The 22,698-nt window shown below is 41.7% G+C and overlaps 2 protein-coding genes across 2 annotated transcripts; both read right to left on the reverse strand.

The window, feature by feature from the left end:
- Positions 1 to 10: 10 nt before the first annotated feature.
- LOC125906279 (AP-4 complex accessory subunit RUSC2) lies at positions 11 to 17,561 on the reverse strand. Its single transcript, XM_049604793.1, has 10 exons — positions 17,330 to 17,561; positions 10,924 to 12,325; positions 9,001 to 9,295; positions 7,871 to 8,878; positions 5,540 to 5,616; positions 5,220 to 5,394; positions 5,025 to 5,130; positions 4,871 to 4,917; positions 3,330 to 4,005; positions 11 to 3,196 (listed from the first exon to the last, which is right to left on the reverse strand). Exons 2-10 carry the CDS (start codon positions 12,268 to 12,270, stop codon positions 3,085 to 3,087), a joined length of 3,843 nt encoding a protein of 1,280 aa, XP_049460750.1. The 5' UTR covers positions 12,271 to 12,325; positions 17,330 to 17,561; the 3' UTR covers positions 11 to 3,084.
- A 2,004-nt stretch (positions 17,562 to 19,565) lies between these two features.
- On the reverse strand, positions 19,566 to 21,587 carry LOC125905971 (liver-expressed antimicrobial peptide 2-like). The gene is made up of 3 exons (XM_049604319.1): positions 21,461 to 21,587; positions 21,191 to 21,330; positions 19,566 to 20,264 (listed from the first exon to the last, which is right to left on the reverse strand). The coding sequence occupies exons 1-3, from the start codon at positions 21,524 to 21,526 to the stop codon at positions 20,231 to 20,233; spliced, it is 240 nt and encodes a 79-aa protein (XP_049460276.1). The 5' UTR covers positions 21,527 to 21,587; the 3' UTR covers positions 19,566 to 20,230.
- Between the last annotated feature and the right edge of the window lie 1,111 nt (positions 21,588 to 22,698).

Consider the following 22,698-nt stretch of genomic DNA (forward strand, 5'->3'; position numbering starts at 1 on the left):
CACTGTTGGCATAAGAAGAAGTCTTTATTGACAGACTTTGATTGTCACTGGGCATCAGAGGAAGCATTCAGAGGTTAAGAAAATGATGCTGGGTGAAATAATTACACAGACCTCACATTATTGCAAAATTCTGTATCAACACATCTCCTTTTGTTCCTCCCTCCAATCTAACCACCAGTCTATCAAAATGTAGGCCTACCTGACACACACTGAAATACCTGAAACAGCCACAAGATGGCTTATATTTGTGCAACTGAACAAACCTCACTGGAAGACATATCACTGCATATACCAAACAACTCTACACATTTCAAAGTTCATCGCCAGAAAAATTCCAAAACCCGACTCTACAGCTATAAAAACATTAAGTTAAGAGATCTAGTACTGAAGCACCTACTGTATGTTTGTTACCTCATGCACCTACAGAAAACCATGCTGGGGATTTGCTCAAGAAAGCCGATTACTGGAAACAAAACATCACCGAGAATCCACAAGGCTGGTGTAGTGTCATATTTGGCACTAGTAAGAGTGGACTGCTTCTATTTTTCCACCTACAGATGAAGGTACAGCTGTGGAGAGAATGACAGTGAAATATGAGAAATGAACAAGTTTTGCACCACGAGAATGTCCAACAGTCTAAAGCAGGTCAATATTCACATTTTATGATTGATATTCGCCTACAGGAAATATAGAGGAATGTTATTCCAGAGTGCAATTGCAAATGGAGGAAGTGGCCCTCATTCATCAAGAGCTCAGGATTTACTGTGGAGATGACTCAGCCTCTTCTGATCGCATTCAAGCTTTATCTCACAACTTATATGACCACACATTACAAAAGTACACTGATCAAACAACAACCAAGGGACATTTTAAGATCAGGAGGCAGTCACACCAGGAGCCTGTTGCACCAGCTGTTCGAAAGTTCAGACTACACCCATTTATAACATAGTTTAAATGTTTATTTAATGTGGTTTAAGTGTTAATTTATGTCTCACTAAATTAAAATATGTTGCACCTCAAAATCTAGTTCTTACATACAGAGTTACTGCAATATTTATGGTGCGTTCCAGGCAACTTGTAACTCGTGTTTTTACAACCTTCTACCCGTGAAAGTGCACTCAAACGGCAATCAAACCCGTAACTTACCACCCGTGAACTCGAACCAGATCGATGTACTCCCAGTTACGCTTTCTGACGTCACACAGCCCTCTAAACCAATTACCTTACTCCTCCAAACAACAGGCAGCCCCATGGATGCGGTGTTGATGCAGGTGATACACGGTGAGAAATAGACATAAAATAACCCTAATGTTAACGCATTATTGGCAGCTGGTTTCCAGTGCAAGAATAAATCAATACAAAATACGTTTCCAAACACACAGATAATGTAAAATAAAAAGTATAATAGCATCTGTGACCTTATGCGCCGTTTCTCCTCCTCCGTTTTGCTCAAATGAGGAAGGAACTGGCACCTTTGGTGACAGAAGTGATCATAAACAAACATAAACCCCACACGGTCCGCCATGTTGCTTTGAGACTTTGGCGTGACTTGCCTGGAACGCTATGAATTCGTGAATTGTGACTTGAAGTGGTGACTTACGGGCTCTGAAACTTGCCTGGAACACAGCATTAGACCCAGTAACTTCCAGGTGTTATTGTAGCGTTAGCTAACGCAACCAACTGAGAAAGCTAACGTTGGCTTGCGAGCATATGATCTGTTTAGGTTAAAATGTCAAAGATAATATGAAATATGGTTGAAATATCTGAAAGCTGTTGCATCTGGGAAGATTTTCAATGACATTTAAACAGAATACCTTAACATAAAAAGTTATACCATAGAAATAGAATATGTAAAACTAGATTAGCATTAGCATTAGCATTAGCATTATATTTTCCCCCCATTATAAACTATCTAAATATTATATTTAACACAAACTCTATACACTTATTTCTCTATGTACAGATATATAAAATAGAATTGGGCCCTCCTAACATCTACAATGAATGGCAGTTAGATATAATATTAGATTGGATGTTAAAATTGTTATTTTTGGCAGTTATACTAGTTTACAGCAACTTTCTGTTTACAGAGTTGATTGGACAGCCGTTGTCCTTGTACATACTGAAGTTTTACAAATTAGTTTAAATGATGCAACCTTAGTTATTTAGAAACTAGCTGATCCTAAGAACCTCAAAAGGAATCACAAAACTAACAGCTGATTTACGGAGGGGCACCTGACACTTTTAATGAGTGTCGCTTGACAGAAATGACCTATTTTTGACGGAAAAGTTTCCACTAATGTCGTGTACCTGGAGGATTTTGTTATGTCACACATACTCATATTTTGTCCTGCAGTTTTATGAGGTAGTCACATTGCGTCACATTTATTCACCCTGTAGTTTCCTTGTTTGGTTCAATGGACGCACTGACCACCTCCTTTTCTTGCACTCTTGTTTTCTCCTCAGTAGAAGTGAGTTTGAAATCTCTGCCTTGGGCACCCAGTGGCTTAGTGGGTAGAGCAGGCATCCCATATCTGAAGGCAATGTCTTTGCTGCAGCAGCCACTGGTTTGCTGCACGCTTAAACTGTCCTATCCAATAAAGGCAAGAAGCCAAAAATAATCTTTAAAAAATAAATCTCTTCCATTTCAATTAACTAAAAAATACAAAAGGAAACAAAGCATGACAAATATAGATACAAAACAAACAGCTGTCTGAAGAATCTATTTCCAGATTGGGATGACACAAGCCGGCTGGTGGACAGCGTCTGGTTACCACAGAGACAGCTGAAACCTTCCACCAAAGCATAAATTCCAAATGCCGCACGGCTCTTTAATTTCTGTCGAGCAACACTCCTCAAAAGTGTCAAGCACCCTGCCATCAATTAGGCTTTAGTAACGGATTTATGAATAGCTGGTGCAACACAAAGCGTGATGAATGCGGGCCATTGCCAGGCAGTTAATCCTGTATTTTATGTGCTTTCTGATCAGTTCAGCACTGTGTGTTTATTATCATGCAGTTAAGACTTTTTGTTTGTACAGTAAATGAGCTCCACTCAGTCCTCCATCCACAGAGGGTTCAGTTTTCAGCAGTCCTTGTTAGTATGCGCTCCTCCGAGCTTCATCGCCCTGATGGATTGAGCCAACAGTCCGAGTTGCGATCTGTCAAAATGCAGCCACTGTGATGGTCGCCTGTACCTACGAAAGCAATGATATAGAGGTATTGGTATAGAGTAGGGAGATACAAGATCAGTCTTTGATGGATCTAGATCCCAAATCAGCCAAAGAGTAGTGAAATCAAACAATAAAATCTGTACTTGCTGGTTCTTACCTTTTGGTTTGTGCTCCAATGTGACTCTGAGATACTGTCTCTGTCCTGGTGGGCGTATCAGCTGCTCCAAACAGTTTGGCCCAGCGCAGCCCACCCTGACATGGACTCTCAGCCTGGACACAAGTGGACGCAATTAGGGTCTCATTGTCTTTCTCGCCCTTCCTCTCTTCTTGCCTGCTGTCCATACTTATTTGAGACCAAGTATCTCCATAATTGTGGCTACAGTCCTCCCCTTCAACCACACCATCCATAAGGTCAGGCTCTGTCGGCCACCACTCTGGAATAGGAGCTAACAATGGACTCCTGTTCGTCTGCATCCCTCCGCAATCCTGCTTGACGTAGTTCTGAGAAGTGGGAGACTCTTGGTGATGCAGACCTGTGTGGTGTGAAATCTTAGTTTGCTGACTGCTGTGGCTGCTGTCTGCCTTTTTGTCTGCTTGCAGTAGTGGCCAGCTGGTCACTAGGAGGGCTGAGCACGGCGGAGGTGGAGAAACACCCTCTTCCTCTGAACACAGCTGTCTGTTACGTAGCAGTCGGGGCTCCAGGAGCAAGTTGAGGTCAAAGGGCAACACGGAGAGCGGCTGCAGCAGAAGCAGCAGTTCCTGAAACAAGGGCTGACACTGACCCAGTGACATGGACAGGAAGCCCCAAGAATGGTAGTATGTTGTCACCACATCTGTGGAGACAGTAACGAGTGTGAACACATACACTGTACAGATCCAAAACATATGCAATAACTTGTTGGTTAAAGGTGCTGCAGGCCGACATCACATTCAGAGCATTATCATAGCAGCCATTTATTATGGACAGATATAGTGGTGTAATGGTGTCCTGAGCAGAGAAGGAAGTCACACTCCTTCTGTGTGTGTTGTGATCTGAGCTTCTTTGCTACAAGTGTATGTTATACCCTTTTCCACTACCACTTTTGGTTGCGCCGAGTCAAGCCATGCTGCACAGATCTGTTTTTCCATTATCAGTTCAGATAACGCCATGCCGGAGATGGACCGAAAGCCTGCTCGCCCTAAAGCGGGTAGCGGTGACATCTTGCCGACAACAGCCAACTCCCGATGACCCCCCCCTCTTGAAACAAGCCATGTGTGGTGCAAAACTTTACTCACTTCTCTCTCCAGGAGGTCAGACAGACAGGCGTTTGTAAAAATCTCTTTGTGTTGTGTAGAAAAGAATCATGTGATCTATCAGCTGACTCCCTTCCATCAATCAGCTGCTCTATCAGTCGATTGGTTGTCAGAGATCAGCTGATGTAGCTGGGATGTGAGCTGAGCTTGAAATCGTGTCCTGTCTGAACTAACGCTGTGCTCAGTTTTTGCTGAGATGATTTGCTAATTAGCACTAACATTAGACAAACCAATATTTTGACCCTGTAGAGGAGCATGAATATTTGTCCTTAAGTTCATGACAGTCCATTCAATAGATCTTGAGGTACTTGAGTACAGAACAAAGTGAGCGACCAACTGACTGACTCAAATTGCAATTTGGCGTTTTGCCATGTTGCTAGAACAATAAATTGACTGTGCGCTCACCTTTTTGACTCTGAAGGTGACTGAGCCAGAATTCCAAAGCTCTCAAGCTGAAAAAGAGCAAATAACCAACAAAAGGTAAATTATTATACAGTACGGGCAGAACTTTTATAAGCATTCTTTATCATCATAAACATGATCAAAGGTAATCCTTTACTTCAGCAGGCCCATGATGAAGGCTCTCAGTCTCATGCAGTGGTTGGTGAGCTGCGGACACTGTCTGATTTTGGAGACGAGGCTATAAAGGACCCTGGTGGATGGACCTGTTGTAGACAGAGAACAAAAAGAGTTAATTAAAGAGCCCACAACAAAGCCCATGCATTCATGACACAATCACTCCAGTTACATTTACCAATCCTAGTAGAGACCTCCACCACACTCCAGGAGTGGTTGCGACGCTGCCCTATAATGAAATCCAGCTTGTGATCCCGCAGACCGTCCTCTAAAATATTCTGGATCGCTGGACACAAATGTTCCAGCACCAGACCGGCGATCGTGGGGCTGCGGGAGCTGTTACCCAGACGCATCTGTGGCAGAAGGAAAAGAAATGTGATACAGTGTATTTCCTGCTGACACAAGTTATTTGACTCCAGAATGTAAATAATTTCAGTCTGGCACTTTTCCATTGTGACACATCTTTCAAGCTGCTCAGCTCAGCTGCCAAACACATACCTTTTCTTCAGGGTCTCTGCTGCTGCCAAAATGAGCCATGATCAAATCCACCGCCCTGCTCACAGACCTCAGCAAGCCTACAGAGGAAAGAGGTTGGACCAGCTGTAATTAATGCTTCATGCATTGTTTGGGCACGTATAAAACACTGATGTTTTCATATGTACAATACACATTACATTGTAAATCCCATCTTAAGTCATTTTAGTGCTTTATTTACAAACAAAACACAGAATCTGCTTGTGTGTTGGTATAATTCTAACTAACCTGTTTCCTGTACAGTAGTGATGGGTGGACTTATTATTTATACATGTAAACACACTGAACCTTTCCAAACTTTGAGCTTACTTTAAGTTACACTATATGCCATTCGACAGCTGGTGCTGTCCACCTCACAAAACTTCTGTTCAATGATTCCCATTAATAAAGTTAAAATATTAATCTTAATGCACTGATTCAGCATCCCACTTATATGTCGGTAGGTTATGTAAACAGAAGGATGTTACTGAAATGACACTGACCAACAATGTGTCGTTCTGTGTGGGGCAAGTAGCAGAGGTCCCAGTTATTCATGTGGTGTCTGAATAAAAATCAGTTCCCTTGTTGTACACTGCTCAAAATAATTAAGGGAACACTTAAATCACACATCAGATCTTGATGAACGTATTCTTCAAGTTTAAACTCGTTACTAATGTACATTGTGAGCACAGGTCCCATTAGAGGACGTTGGGCCCTCATGCCACCCTCATGGAGCCTGTTTCTGACAGTGTGGTCAGAAACATGCACACCAGTAGCCTGCTGGAGGTCATTTTGTACGGCTCTGGCAGTGCTTCTCCTGTTCCTCCTCTCACAAAAGAGCAGATAACAGTCCTGCTGCTGTGTTGATGCCCTTCTACGGCCCTGTCCAGCTCTCCTCATGTAACAGCTGGTCTCCTAGTGTCTCCTCCATGCCCTTGAGAGTGTGCTGGGAGACACAGCAAACCCTCTTGTGACAGCACATGTGGAGGAGCTGGACTACCTGTGCAACCTGATAGGGCTGCAGGTATCACCTCATGCTACCAGTAGTGACAAGGACACTAGCAGAAGACAAAACTAGAGAAGAATCAGTCAGGAAGGATGAGGAGAGAGCAACTGTCTGTGGCCACCACATGTAAAGTGGACAGATTGATATCCCTTAAGTTTAACTGACTTGGTGTTAGACTGTGACAATAAAGTGTTCCCTTAAATTTTTTGAGCAGTGTAAATACCTTGCTGTTTGAACTCAAGTCCTACTCAATTGCTTCTTGTTAAGTCATCATAGCAGGCAGCGTAAACAGTACCCTGCGATAACAGCAAGTGGGCGAGTGGGAAATGTCTGGGATTCATGAGCGCAAGAAGGTTCGTCAGGCTGACCCCGGTACAAACCAGACACTAAAAAGACCTGTTCCTAAAGATCAGATTGTTTATTTTTGCCTATCCTCACAGTACAAATTGTGTCTTGATTTTATTATTCTGATGCGGTGATTTCTCTTCTTATGTCTGTCTTGTCATGTATGGAAAATTCTTTAAACATTTGCGTTGGAAACAGGCTGAACAGATGTTACTGCACTGTCAGATGTTTTACTTGTCTTAGACTCAATGATGAACAGACTCAGAGATAAGACTTTCACCTCACTAACTGGGTCAGTGCATAGAAATATGAGAGATTTCTTTCAGGGTTCATTATCATATTGCCAGAATGCAAATGTGAAAGTGAGCTGAAGATGAAAGAGTCCATTTTAGCAGCAGTTCTCATTGACTTGCCTTCCCCTGCCTTTCTTTCTTCATCTCACACCGACTAGCCTCTGCAAATGTCACGGTAAATTCTTTATGCATGTTGATGCTGCCTGCAGTGCTGCACCTCACTGACTGTACACCACAGTGTCTCCACTGATTATCCATCACAAAAGGCTTATATCTATACTATCAAATTTGTAGCCAGTGGTCCGTATGGTAAAACAAAATGATTAGGTGTGTTGTAAATCATTAGCACTGTTTCTACTGCATCATTCTCCTTCTTGGAGCTCGCAGTCGCACACACATAGGCTACAGAGCAGAAGGCTCAGCCAATCCCGTACAGGGAGAGTTAAAAATAGGTCATGTTTGAGAGGAAGCCCCTTCGGGGTATTGAAGGCACTGCTGCAGCACAGAGAGTTTGTATTGCTGCTCTCAACAGCTCAGCTCTGGATAGACAATCCAATCAAGGAGGAATCCTATCATTATTGTGACTGGGTCATGTTTTTTTACTCCATTCAGATTTCAGTGTGTATACAGTATTTAACATGTTTTACACACAGTAATATTCATAGTCCTCACCTCTCCTCTGAAGATGGCTGATAGACATAGACTCATAAGATGTATCTGGTGAGAGGCAGAACTCTGTGGGTGGCTTGTCACTCAGTATCAGAGATTCACTGTGTTGACTCTGACTCGGCTTCCCACTGAGCCCTGCAGACTCCTGGATTTGCAGCCCAGAAGCAGCCAATGAAAGCAGAGAACTCAAAGACGAGAGAGGAGCTACGGAGGAGAGGGCAGCTGTGAAACTACCATGAAAAAAGCCAGAGTCAGCTGCAGGTGCAGCTTGGTACTGAGGGAGCTTTTTTTCTGGTTGTACAGTAGTGGGAGGAGACAGGGACACCTGCAGGTTTGGGTGATTGGTGTCAGTGGTTAGGAGTAAAGTGGGGGGTGTATGAGAGAATACTGGAGGGTAGGGGGTGTGGGACTTCTTGGGAGTTTTGGGCTCACTGTTGGCATGACCCTGCGCAGGGGTGAAGTTAATAAGGTCCTGGTAGGTGGGAATTTTAACAAGGTTGGACTGATTTGGAGCTGAAATCAGATTTGAAAAAGTGTTAGTCAGAGTTTTGCCTGAGTAGGGGCTTGTTTTATCTTGCTCCTGAGCCAGTCTGGGCTTTGGGCTGATGTGCATTGGATCCAGTCTGCTTTTTGATGCACAGGGACTTGGACGTCCGTGGCCTCTGCTGGACTGGCTCCATGCACGTCTGCGGCTGAAGCACTCTGGACTCGGCGTGCAGGTGGAGCAGGTGTCTGAGCTCGAAGGAGCCTCCAGGAAGATGGGGCAGTGATTGCCCATTGGGGATGGCTGAGGATTAGAAAAGCACTGACTGCTTTTGCCCTTGAATTTGAGGCCTGGTTGGGAGCTACCAGACTTGTTGCTCTTCTGATTCATGTACTGTTCCAGAAGACAGCCCAGGTGCTGGGTCTGGGGTTTGCCTGCGGGGACCAGAACGAAGGGCTGGATGGGCAGCGAGGTTGGTCTTTGGGCCTTACTGTAGCGCACCACTGCATTTTCCAATGAGCACGCTCCTGAGATAACGGTAGAGGATGAGAAAAATGAAGGAAAAGATGTGAATTCACTCTCATTTTTTCTGTTATTGTATCTTTAAAACACTGACAAATAAACAAACAACTCTTATCCATTGCTTTACCCTTCTCAGTAGCATCAGTATCACAGTGCTCCTGGTGCAGAATCACAGATGGCTGTGTGGACGCAGCACTTGTGCCTTGGCATTTGCTGCTATGTGGGCTACACTGGCTGGGGCACAGAGAACAGGGCGTGTGGGAGAGGTTTTGGATGCTGTCTGTATGTTTCTTCCTGCAGAGGGCTTGCTCAGTGGAGGTGGAGGCAACTTGGTAATCATAGGTCTGAAACTGAGAGCATTCAAACTCGGCGCTGTACTGAGCAGAAGAGAACCTTTTTTCCTTTTGTTGGTCCTCTTTCTCCTGGTGGAGATGCAGAAAAGACAGAGCTGCTTAAACAACCAAATCACATGCATTTTTACACAAGATGCTGAAAGCACTGTCTAATAACGGTGTTTATACTGTAACTGGTGGCTGCAATCATTTACTAATTCTTTATACATCTGTTTTAAGTCATGTGGTAAATCATTAATTAATACTTTCTCAAACTATCAAATGATTTTATAATTTTTCCATTCCTCCCTTACTATTTACACCCAGTTGTTCTGGGGGTTTCTTTTGTATTTATCTGGAATAGGTGCATTATTATTATTATTGTTGTTATTAGCTTTTTAAAATTTTTTGCCCCTTACACACACACAATCTTGCACATAAACACACACACACACACACACACACACACACACACACACACACACACACACACACACACACACACACACCACATTTAACAAATTTACCTAAATTTGACTAATAATAATTTACTTATTATTATTTCATTCTTTTGTTGTTGTTGTTTGTTATGCTATACATATATTCTATGTCTGTCCTTAAGTATTTTCTCCTGTTCCTATCATTGTTGTACCTGTTTTATGCATTCTTTTTTTGTACCAATAATAAATTAAATTAAATTAAATCTCCCTTAATGATGACCCATCAACTCAGCAGTAGTAACTGTCGTTCATCAAAATGTTCCACAAGCTATTAAATCTGCAGAGAAGCCTTATAAGTCTCTACTAAATGGATCTTGGACTGGGTGCTCTGCAGCTGTTTCCTCTAAAACTTTGGTGGTCAAACAGTCCATTAGAGATATATTTCATTAACTTAAGAGCAAGCTAAAAACACAAAGCAAGACCCGTGCTGAGCATGGAGAAACACGAGTCAAAAGATTTTTTACCCAGGTGCTCTAATAAATGGCTTATTATTATCTTTACATTTTAAGTATGTGATTTATTGACTATCAAAGGTATACTATGCAGGATTTTCCAGTTACTGTTTGTAAAAACACTCATCAGCAAAAGTGAAAGTTAAGGCCAACCCAAGGTCAAATATCATTTGGTGATTTGCCTCGCTCACCTGAGTGCTGTGGGGGTACACGCCAATAAACGTCCAAAATACAGGAAACATAGGTAGAGCAGAGTCTCTGTAGACATATACACCACCACACACTGCTAGTGGGTCATAAGTGATGATTGAGAGGGATTAATTCTGTATCAGTGCACTGTTTTTTTAGGGTAATCATGCATAGTATATCTTTAATAAAACATAAAATGTAGGAGAAAGTGGTACTCAGATGTTCAAAGCCTGTAGGAATGGTTATGTTCCCCCTTCAGGCTATGATACAGTGCCTTTGTTGTGCCATTGTCCATGAGCTAAGACAAAAAGCCTTATTTCAGATTTGTGACTATGCATTTTTCAGATTATCTTACATGGTTTTAAATAGTTTATATTGCTCGGGAAGTAGGAAAATTTTACTAACCTAAATGTTGGAGATACATAGTTTTCACTGGACAGATATAACCCTTTTTTTTTTTAAACCCTTACGCATTGTGATTCTGCATTTTTCCCTATCAAAGTGATGTTTAATATCCTAGCTGGCCTAAGTCATTTAATTCAGTACTAAGAGAAGAGTTGTTTTTGTGCAACATTACCATCTTGACTTCTTTGTCTTGTCCTTCTTTCTTATGATCAACACTGAGGTGCTCAGACGGAGGGAAGGGGCTACTCCTGCACTGACCCTCGGGGCAGCTGGTGAGGCTGGACCAGGCCGGGCTGGGCGACTGGGAGGAGAGGTCACAAGTCACAAGCTTGTAGTACTTCTGGTTGGTCCCTATAGCCAGTGTGGCCTGACTCTGGAGACAGGCGGCCAGGTCTGACACCTCCAGCGAGGAGAGACCCGGGGGTAGCGGCTCCAGGGAGTAAAGATTGCAGTTAGAGTCGAGGCCCTGAGGAGACCAGCAGGAGGCTGAGGGTGTCGTGTCAACTTCCTCTTTAGGGGGGGAGTTCACTGTCATGTCATCATGTTGGAGGTCCTCGGCTGGAGTCTGAGGAACAGGTTGCAGGTTGAGGAACACAGATCCCTCAGGTGACTGAGCGGGTTGAACTGCAGGACTGCTGAGGTCATGAGGCGTGGCAGGATTGTTGCTCCTGTTATAGATAGTGCAGAAGTTAACCAAGACGCCGTCGGAGCTGTTACAGGAAGAGTCGCTCACGTACTCTGTGTGATTGTTGGAGAACAGCTCTGGGGAACATTTGTGTTGGCTGTGGATGCAGCAGGACATGTTATCCTTCAGTCTGTCTGCATCCTGCTCTCCATAAGCCATCACCAGGATGCCAGGTTTGATCACATGACAGCACTGGCATTCAGTCTGCACTGAGTCTGGGTGATGAGGCTGGTTAGAGAGCCACTCTCGGTCACTCTCAGTACCCAACATGGTGCCTTCATGGCCCCATTCACCATCCATGTACCCGTGGGACATTGTATGATTCCTGGTACCATTACTCAGAGGCCAGTTGGTGTTTCCATGCAACACAAAAGATGAGTCCTCATGATATTTGTGTAGATTATCTCCATCACTATCCTCATCTTCCTCATCCTCATCAAGCTCTGTATTGGGGAGAAATGAATTGTGTGAGCGCAGACTGTCTCTAGCTCCAGAGCTTTCCTTCTTCAGATGGGAACTCGTCTCCTCTGGTGATGAATTGGAGTCGTACCTCCCGCTGCTGTCACTGCCCCCCTCCTCCTCAGCTCGGTCCTCGTTGAGACTACCGTAGCTGCTGGAAAAATGTCTCTGACCACCTTTGAAGGCATGCTCTCGGTTCAGAGAGTCTTGCTCTGGGAGTGACACAGCTCGGGTCAAGCCCACTGAGCACAGCCGGCCAGGCCTCTTGGCTGAGTTGCACAGGGCCTGGACAGGAAGTTGCCAGGTGGGAAGCTGGACCACAGGGAAGTGGCACGCTATCAGGGTGTGCCCTGAGAGGCTGGACGCTCCAATCATACTGCTGAATCAGGCTGGCGCATGGAAACTGTCCCCATGTTCCTTAAACTAAATCCTGAAATAATAAAATAAAATAAAATCACTTATAAGTACAATGAATCTGCTTTCAGTGTGTTATCCATGGTGCACAAACACATTCACAATGATGCATTGGAATGCATAGAAGAGCAGAATGGCAGATTAAATGAGTATGTGAAATATGTGAAACAATCAATTGCCCAATGTTCCTGCACACAGTGTGGTTGTCAAGGGTGATGAAAAATGCACTGAACATGAGTATAATGGTAATTAGAAAATGCACTAAATCAGTCACAAGTATTATGGCTTCTACAACACATTTCCTGAGGCTCATTAGACAAAGCAGTAAAAACTATTCATATCATTACGTTGGATAGAAAATAATTGGATTCTATAAGGGATACTGTAAGGGAAGACTTAAGATGGAAAGACTTCAAGGAACACTTCACCCTCCAAATGATCATTTATATGTCAGTGACTCACCCTGTGTTACTTTGAATTTGGGACACAATTAACCATTTGATTTTCTCATGTACCTCCATGTTGAACACAAAAATCAAAAATTCAATTGAATTTAAAGGGGGCTGCATCTGCATTAAACTGTGGTAAAATTACATCAAAACATCCGTTTACAACACACAACTCATGCTGTATAATCCAAGTCTCATTTATCCAGTCATAGTTTTGCCATTAATGGCAGCCCCCCATGACTTAAATTCATCATCATCTCTCTCACTCTCAGATTCTGGAACGTTAGCTCTTCTTCATTTGCCAACATTCATGTCATGTCACTATCTTGGCTTCCTCTTCAGAGCCTTTGTGCTCCACTGTCTCGGAGGTTTCCTCTGATCACGGCTACGCCTGGATTGTGGGTCATAGTTGTGCGACTGCCATGGTCCTGCCTGATGCCTCCTACTGCTGCTATTATTATCAGTCATACTTTACTATTATTATAGTGTGATTATTATTATCACATACATGTACTATTATATATTAATATATACTTATAACATATATGCTTCCAAAATACTATTATTATGATATTATGAGTAAAATTACTGTTATTGTAGCTATTGTCAGCAGCACTGTGGTGCAGTGGTTAGCACTGTTGGTAAATGGGAGGGTTCCTAGTTCAAATCCAGGGTGGGGTGCCAGGATGGAGTTGAATTGGTGACTCTAAATTGGCTGTAGGTGTGAATGTGAGCATGAATGGTTGTCTGTCTCTATGTGTCAGCCCTGTGATAGTATGGTGACCTGTCCAGGGTGTACCCTGCCTCTCACAGCACAACCGCGACCCCCAACAGGATAAGCGGTTATGGTGGAAAATTAATGATTGAAAGTAACTATTGCCATTACTGTTTGCTCTGCATTTCTGTCTGTCTCTGTCTCTCTCTATGTATATCATTTTGTCATATGGATTAATTATGTTGATCTGTTCTGTACGACATCTATTGCACGTCTGTCCGTCCTGGAAGAGGGATCCCTCCTCAGTTGCTCTTCCTGAGGTTTCTACCATTTTATTTCCCCCATTAAAGGTTTTTTGGGGGAGTTTTTCCTCATCCCCTGTGAGGGTCCAAAGGACAGAGTGATGTTGTATGCTGTAAAGCCCTCTGAGGCAAACTGTGAGGTGTGATATTGGGCTTTATATATAAAATTGAATTGAACTGATTCAATAATGTTCGCCTTTTCGGATTCTTCGTTCACCTTGGAGGCATGTGAGAAAAACGAAGTTTTCTTCATGAATTTAACATAACATGAGTTATTATCATACAAATCATCATCTGGGGGGTGAAGTGTCCCTTTAAGTGCAGGCCTGGCCCTGTGAGCAAAGGTATCATTATGGACCATCATGGCATTTAAGAGATAATGTTTTCAATGTTGCACAGTTGGACCATGGGGACATGTTTTAATGCTTCATGTAAATGTAATCAATATTGTTTTTATGCTTGTTGTTGGTGTTTGCATATGAAGTGTTTAGATGTTTATCTCCCTCTGGATCAGCCTCTTTATTTTTGGACTCAATGACCCTCCCAGCTGTAATGCTGTGACAGGCTTAAAGCACCAGGGACCTCATTACAGATTTTAGTGGCTAGTAAAAAAGAAGTGCATCTTTAATTCTGGGGTAAAAGCATCCCTACAGACTAGAAAAAGATAAAAACATGAAACACAACTGCAGGCTACTGCTGTCAGAGTCTGCTTCCTCACTTCACACCACTGGTCCTCCAGTCAAAGTCCTATCATGCTGTCTGCTTCTGGCCCTCAACACAGCCTACCCTCCATAATTCAGTCAACCGTTAATAAACTCCTCCTCTCGCTGCCTGGGCCAACCACAGTCTCTCACAGTTACTCAGCTGCTCTGTAACTAGGGCAGCTGCACTGCAGAGATGCTCCGCTGGCACTGGCAAGAGTAAATACATTTTCACATCAGTTTAGTTAATTCAATGTGCTCTACATCCTCATTTAGCATCTGATTTTACAGACATCTATACACAGGAGGCAGCATGACAGTGATCATTATCCCTCACTGAAACACAACCACGAGGACTACAGCCAAGTCAGAATAAAAGTAATTACAAAGCACATAAAATATTTAAACACCGGAGTGTGGATGACATTCAACCACAAAATCATTTATTGAAGTTATTAGTAATAATTAATGTTGCTAGGATACAACCACACACACATTTCATGAGATCTGCAGTCTTGTAGTCTTGGTGCTCTGTGGTGAATTTAAACTAGACTGAAAACCATGTTCAGACAATTCAATATTTAAGATGCAACATCCTCAGTCTTCAGACACAGTTCGGGGGCGTTATGTCACACATCAGGCAGCCATCCGTTCGGAGGCGTCACATTGTTGTGCTACTGTCTGGATGCAGCGTGTGTAAACAAACAACATCTGTTGCAGATGACCATGAGGAGGTAATCCTCTTTATCATCAAATCGCAACGATAAACAACATCCTTACCATGGCAACGAATAGGAAATATGCTCAGAGATAGAAACATCAATGTGATGGAAATAAAAAGTGGATGTGGCCTGGCTGTGAACCTTTCTTTAGCACCCCTATTTTTGTCTACAAAAGCATTTTAGAGGACTTATAATTCTGTCCTTCAACACCAGAGACAGGTTTTTATTATGGCAAACTCAAATACTGCATATATTCCACACAGTCAGACTATTTCCACTCTAGTATTTCCGGGTATAACCTAAATGAATTGCACTATAACAGCAAAAAAGCTAAAACAGCAGATTATTGTTTGGCACCTGGTTAAATAACTGCACAGCAAAGCTCAGGAGGTAGCGCAGGTTGGCCCTAAATCATGGTTAGTGTCTTGTCCTTGAGGAAGAAGCTGAATTTTCAATGGCTCCTAGTGTATCTGTAGGTGTTTGCATGAAACCGATTTTTACTTTGCTCCAAAAAGACATGATAAACAACATCACACATTTCTGTGGAGGAAGCGCTGTTGACAGAATCCTTTTAAATCACTACGTTGATGTTTGATTGTCAAGATTATTGTCTGTGATAATGTGATATGAGGGAATATAACACTGGAGCTTATTTTAAACAGTTCAATAGTTCAATACAGCAGGAAAGTAGGCCAAAGTGACTGATATGTCTCTCCCAAATTATGGCCACTGCTGGAGGAGGTCCCCTAACGTGAAGCTCCGTCCTCTGGGCGCTGAGATGGCTGTGATTAACTGATTTCACTGGAAATGTCTGTCAGGTCAAGTCAGTGTCTGCGTGGTTCTGTGAAAGCAAAGAGTCTGAGGTCCACTCTCGTTGTTTTTTGGTTAGATGCAGAATCAGACCGTGATGCTGCTTGTTATCAGTGATGTCTCTGATAATGAGACTTCGTTACAGCTCAGCAAAGTTTCAGTAGAAGAACTCAATAATAGTATAACATCTGCGACCTGCATTTAAAGAGTAAAAGATGGATGTAGACAGAGTAAGGTCAAAGATGGGGGCTGACTGCACTGCACTATGTAGCCAGGTACCTAGTCCAGGGACAATTAAAGGAAAAACGAGTATGAAAGAGTGTAGAAACATTAGGGTCACTGAGTGTTTTGGTGAGTATGATAATGACATAAATCAAGGGCGTAGGTTTCGTTTCAGCATTGAGGGTGTCGGACACATATGAAACAGAGGGTTTAGGGGTCCTTTGTCAAAAAATGAGAGCGTCAAACACTTGTTTTTTTTTTGCATTTTTCTATCAATTTCTGCATTTTCTGCATCAATTTATGGTGTAAATGTCCTTAATTTTTTCAAAATAAAAGTCCTCTGCAACCTTCATGTTTCTACTCAGGTGGGCAAATGCACATTTTTTAAATATTGAGTGAGACATGTCCCCTGCGTCTTCCCTGAAATCTACACCTGTGATGGTAAACAGTCACCAGATCTTAACATCTTTGGAATATTTTGGCACGTGTAAGACAGTGCTCTGCAGTTATATAATATAAACTTTCATCTTTAAATCTATTTAGTGATGTCTGTGATTGTCTCCAGTGCTATATGCCCTGCTTGTTTTTCTTTCTATCTGCTGTATTCTCACTTGATCTCAGTAAGACTGCCTGATTACAGTAAATAAAGGTTGTTTATATAAATGAAGGGATGTGGTTCATCCCTCTAATACACTTCCACAGACTTGGCAGGGAGCACTCAAGCTGTTCTGGAGGCTTGTGGTGGACCACAAAGACACTTGATGTTGGTTTTGCCTTCAATTTCCTCACCCATCTGCATGTGTGTGTTGGTGTTCATAATGAAAATGAAATATTTAAAGTGGCTGAATTAGGACATGCAGACAATAAGACATGCACACGTGCCAAAAGAGCCACCCATGACAGAAGTAGCATTTCCCTCTCTCAGGAACACACACACTATCACACACACATGCAGACTTAAAGCACAAATAAAGTAGGACAGAAGATCAGAATCAATACAGATGAATTATTGACTTCAAAGTAGACAGAGCTCATGAAAAGACACGCGCTCGTGCACCGCCAGCCAGTCTCCTCATCTCCTTTTAATATTATCACCTACTTGATAGGAGTGCTCAGCCAAAGGTGATGTCCATCCTCCTCTTCCAGGTGATTTCAATAGGTTAGATCCAATATCAGACAATTCTTAATAAATATAACCCGAGTGCTCGACGCACCTCTGACGTCAAATGTGCTCTGGAAAGCCAATATTTAATATGAAATATAATATTAATATAAAACTAAAGCCTTACATCGGGGTTTTATAACTCTGTTGTAGCGTAATGTGAAGCCGGTCCGACATTGAGGTCCGGACAGATACAGCTGTCCCCACGCCGCCGCTTCAGCACCGCTCAGCCTGACGGAGATGTGACGTCACGCAGACTTAAACCAATGAAGAAGGAGAAGCGGCTGCCACTCAAAGCATCCAAGACTCCGGGTAGGAAAAGAGTTCATTATAAAGGCCTGTGTTTTTTTCTTCTTTTCAAAGTATGATAAAAATAGACATCAGGAGCAGGCTGGTAACCAGTGTTGGCACAGTGACTGGAATTATGAGTTTCTATTTTATAATGATGAGACACAAATATGAGATATTAAATCATAATTTTGACATGTAGAAAAAACATAATTATAATCTATAATGCTACTAGATCAAGGGGAGACACCACAGGTTAACATTATTCTTTAAATGTACTGGTTAATTTGGAGATTTTGGGCCATTTTGCTTCCATAAGATGTTCTTTAACTACTGTAAGGAAAAAGTCCACACAATACACATTCAGATGTTTGGTTTAACATATGAATTTTACAATACATATCTATGCTTTTGCTCAAAACGAGTTATTTTTTTCCTCATAATTTGGGCCAGTAGCACAAACATACACCATATCCTGAAGGTTTTTACTTAGGGGTTTGATTGTGTCATTTATATTTATATAACATTTTATCTTATTTTATTTTATTCGTTATGGATGTTGACTTTTTATTTTATTTATTTATTTATTTTTATTTTGTTTGTTATGGATATTGACTTGTTTATTTTTATTTTTATTTTATTTTATTTGTTATGGATCTTGACTTTTTTATTTTTATTTTATTTTTACTTTATTTTATTCTATTTTGTTTGTTATGGATCTTGACTTTTTTTTATCTTTGTTTTATTTCATTTTATTTATTTATTATGGAGTAAAGAAAATAATTTAAATTGATAATGCCACATTTGCATATGTAAATATACAATTTCAGAATACTTGTACGCTAAAACAAAATAATTGTCTTAGATGCTGAAGTTTCATGGTGATTTCTAGTGGTTAAAAGTTTTACCCTGTTCACTTGTAGCGTCACTCTATAACATCATGGCCATATTATTTATGAACGATCCCATTCTTAACTTCTCATCCTTATTATTTTTTAAAATAAGTCTCATTTTAGATCATTATCAACATCAGAAAATAGAATTGTAAGAATAAATCATCGTCAAATCAATAAGTAATAATTTTAGCGTGCTTGTAGAACTATTCAATGCAAGTGTTTAATCGTGAGACAATGGTGTATTAAGTATATAAAGATTAGTTTGTAAAAAAAATACACAGTTAGTGGGTCATACACACAAATGTGCTGTTGCCATATTCATCTCACTAAACCTGGCTCAGCTCGCCCTCCAGTGGTTAAAATGATGCATGCATCCTCAAGGGCGGTTGTGCAATATGTGTCATGTGGTAACCTCTATAATATATACTGTCAGTAGCCATAATCCGCATGGTGGTAATGCTGATCTGTGGGTATCAGAAAAAGAAACCCCCAGTGACACAACACACCAGGTTTGTCTCGTCTTTCATAACATTTGGGTGGTTGCAATAAGGTCTGAGAGTCAACCAACCTCAACATGTAATGCAGAGCATCACACTCATGTGTGCATGTATTCCAGCATGGTAAGAAAGAGGAGGCTTCACTAAGTCTGCCATGTTTAGGTGCTGGCCTGAGCCACAAGCATCAGCACGGCAGTGGGCAGATATTATATAGGCTATCATCTGTTTACCAAGTCTGATCCGATCAAAGACACACACACACACACTATGGAAAATTAGCTATATAAATATGGTCAGAAATGTCCTCACAATCCCCAGCCATAACCATTGCACGACCTTTGCCACAGTAACACTGGCCAATTTAATTTTGGTCATTTTTCACACATATGGGAAATGTTTATGCATATTTTTTTTATATTTGTTGGTACTTTATCACAAGAGCTTTTGATGGAAAACAGCAATAAAAATATAATAATTCAAAACATGTAAAAGCAGCAAGGAAAAGCTTGTCCCTTGGTCAGTGAAGAGTTGGGAATCACTGCATCGCCACCTTGTGGTATGTGGTCCTTGGTGATTGAATACAGAAATATTTTATTTGAATTAAAAAAAAAAAAATCCCATTCATTTTTTTTAAAAACAGCCAATATCTTCTTCCATTGCATTAAACGAGAAGGAACAGTGAAGAAATTTTTAATTTGTTCTGAACTTGCTGACAAACAAAATGTGGGCAATACAACCTCTTATAAAAAGCATATTTAAACAACTACATTCTTTACAATATGTACAAATAAATATATAATAACAGCATGAACCAATAAACTCAGAGCATCTCACAAACTTTGCATGAATATTTATATTTTCTTATTAAAACATGTTACATAGCCTGTCTGATGTGCTGTGTTATAGACAAACTAGATCATAAAAATCAATGCCGCTCTAGATGGAGCCGTTTGATTGTTCATGCAGCATTTACAGCTCTGTTTTGCTGCAGTGCGGTGCCAGATCAGATTACTTTAACTGACTGCCTGATGAAGTGCCAGCAGGTCAAGCCAGGATACCACAGCAGTAATTTCATAATTTTGAGTCGGGTCGCTTTGGTCCATGAGGTGGATGTTTGCTCTGTCACCCTGATGGATTGTTTTGTTTGCGTGTCCTCTTCAGGTGGAGTTCCTGAAGGAGCAGATATTTTTCCTGCAAAGATAAAGAACAGCTTCATTATTTATCTTAGTATACTTTCTGACTGTCTGTGAACACTGTGAAAGGGAACATTAAGTCTGTTTGATATCACAGAATGTCATTTGAAGGAACTTTTCTGGTTTCACATTAATGACAATTCACTTAAAGGAACAGTGTGTCAGATTTTAGGTGGATTTAGTGGCATCTAGTGGTGAGGACTGCAAGTTGCAAGCAGCCGAAACTTCTCTCAGTTGGAATTCCTTCAATATTAATTGTTCAGGAGGTTTTATCTGAAGCTGAATTATCCACGGAGCTCTCTTCCTCTCCGAAACAAATGGACCAGGTGATTAAAATCACTAATAAGACTGAATAATGCAGTGTCATGTTACAAATCAGTGTTTCTCCTATGCTGTTTGGCATGTCAGGGACAGGCTGTTAGCCCAGCACCTGCTAATGTGTGCACACCTTTTTAACTTAACTTAAGATTGAGACTTTGAGGAGGCTTTTACGAGGCGCCTTATTATCCGCAGAGGTCTCTTCCTCTCCAAAACAAATAGACCCACTGATTTAAACCAGTAAAAACACTCAATAAAGCAGATTTAATGTTAAAAAAAAGTTGTGTTTCTCCAACGCTGTCATCATAGAGGGGCTGCTAACTACAGTGGCTGATGCGAAAATGTAATTGGCCCTATGTTCAGCCAGTGTTTGGCTTGTTCCTTCCTATACAACTATTTTTATTTTTAGGTGATCATACACTAAAAAAATACTCTTATTATATTCCATCTCTGCCAATATATCATCCTAAATCCTACACACTGGACCTTTAAGAAATGCAAGTATTAATGGTAGAAGCCTACAGCAGCAGTGGGAATGTTTGAGTTTCCTAAATGTCCCAAATGTCTGATGACAGGCCTCAACAGTTCTAAGAAGCTCTACTGTACCTGCAGTATTGTGTGCCACACTCTAAGTTATCCCTGCAGCTGGCGCCCACAGGCTTCATGCTGTTCCAACGCCACAGGAGTGACCGCTTGGTCCGCAGGATCAAACCATTCCAGTCTTCAGGTACAGGCAGTGAATTGACCTGTGAAGGCAAACATGCAGTAAAATCGTTTAGGAGCTGTGATGAAATCAAAAGACTTGATGTTCTTTTTTAGCTAAAAATAGATGAAGCAAACTCTCAGGACATGAATGGTTAAAGGTTATGAACTTACCTGAACAGCACAGATCAAACAAAGAAGGACGGAGAGAACAATGATTCTTTCCTGAAGAGTCCCCATGCTGTTTGCAGATCAAACTCAAGACAGAAGCAGCTCTGTAGCACGGCTGGTGTGTTGTTCCATGCCACCTGTATTAAAGGCTGTAGTTGGGTTGGGGAGGAGTTACCCTTTGAAGGATATGAAGGCTTGATTCCCTAATATTCCATCTTAATGACTGGGGCTGAGGTTTGGCAGAGAAGCCGATCTCAAGTCAGAGCCAACAATGCAAACATATTTATCAGTTTTATAACGGCAGCTGTAGTCAAAGTTTATCTGCAGGGAGCCAAAGTACACTTTAACCCTGTAATTAAGGACAACTCCACGTCTGTGATATCTAACTGAAACCTTAACATGTGTCACAGACTGAAAAGTGTATCCATCAACCTCTTTACTTCACCCCTGGAGTCTCCAATTCATCCAAGCTTCATGGTTTGGACTGCGGGAGGCAACTGCATGATGTGAAGTTTGAAGCACCAACGGCACTGAAAATACTATATATTGTAGTTTGGTGCTGACATAACTTGAGGCAGTGTCGGTTGGGGCTGAAGACTGGCTAAAAATTTTGAGGAAACAAATCTGGGAGTCTGAGTTGGAAATAAGTGAGTTTACCAGGGCTCTATGACCCGCTCCTCTGCTTAAGGCTATCAACTTGGGGCGGCCGTATCTCAGTCCAAAGGGACTTGGACTGGGAACTGGAGGGTCGCCATTTTAAGTCAAATATGGAGCGTGGACTGGTAGCTGGAGAGGTGCCAGTTTGCCCCATGGGCACTGCCGAGGTGCCCTTAAACAAGGCTCGGGCCCCTAACTGCTCAGGGTGCTTGTCTATGGGCAGCCCCCTCGTTTTGACATCTCTCCATTTAACCCATGTATAGTTCCTGTTTGTGCATGTGTGTGTATTTTGTGCTGAAAAGAATTGAATTTCACCTCAGGGATAAATAAAGTGTATCATCTTCTTCAGCTTGAGGCTACATTAGCCACTAGTAGTATAACACACCTACCATACATCACATACCAAATAGTCGGCAGCCAAAATGTATTGTGGGAGGAAAATGAAACTAGAATTACCACCTGGCAGCTGTATGCCTCTGCCAACCAGTCAAGCTGCAGTCTACATCCATGTCTGTCCAGACTCATATAACAGGCTACATGTAGTGAAGACTTTGAAGGAATTTAATAAAAGGTATTGAATGTAT

The sequence above is a fragment of the Epinephelus fuscoguttatus genome, linkage group LG18, assembly GCF_011397635.1.
Source record: "Epinephelus fuscoguttatus linkage group LG18, E.fuscoguttatus.final_Chr_v1".
NCBI lineage: Eukaryota > Metazoa > Chordata > Actinopteri > Perciformes > Serranidae > Epinephelus > Epinephelus fuscoguttatus.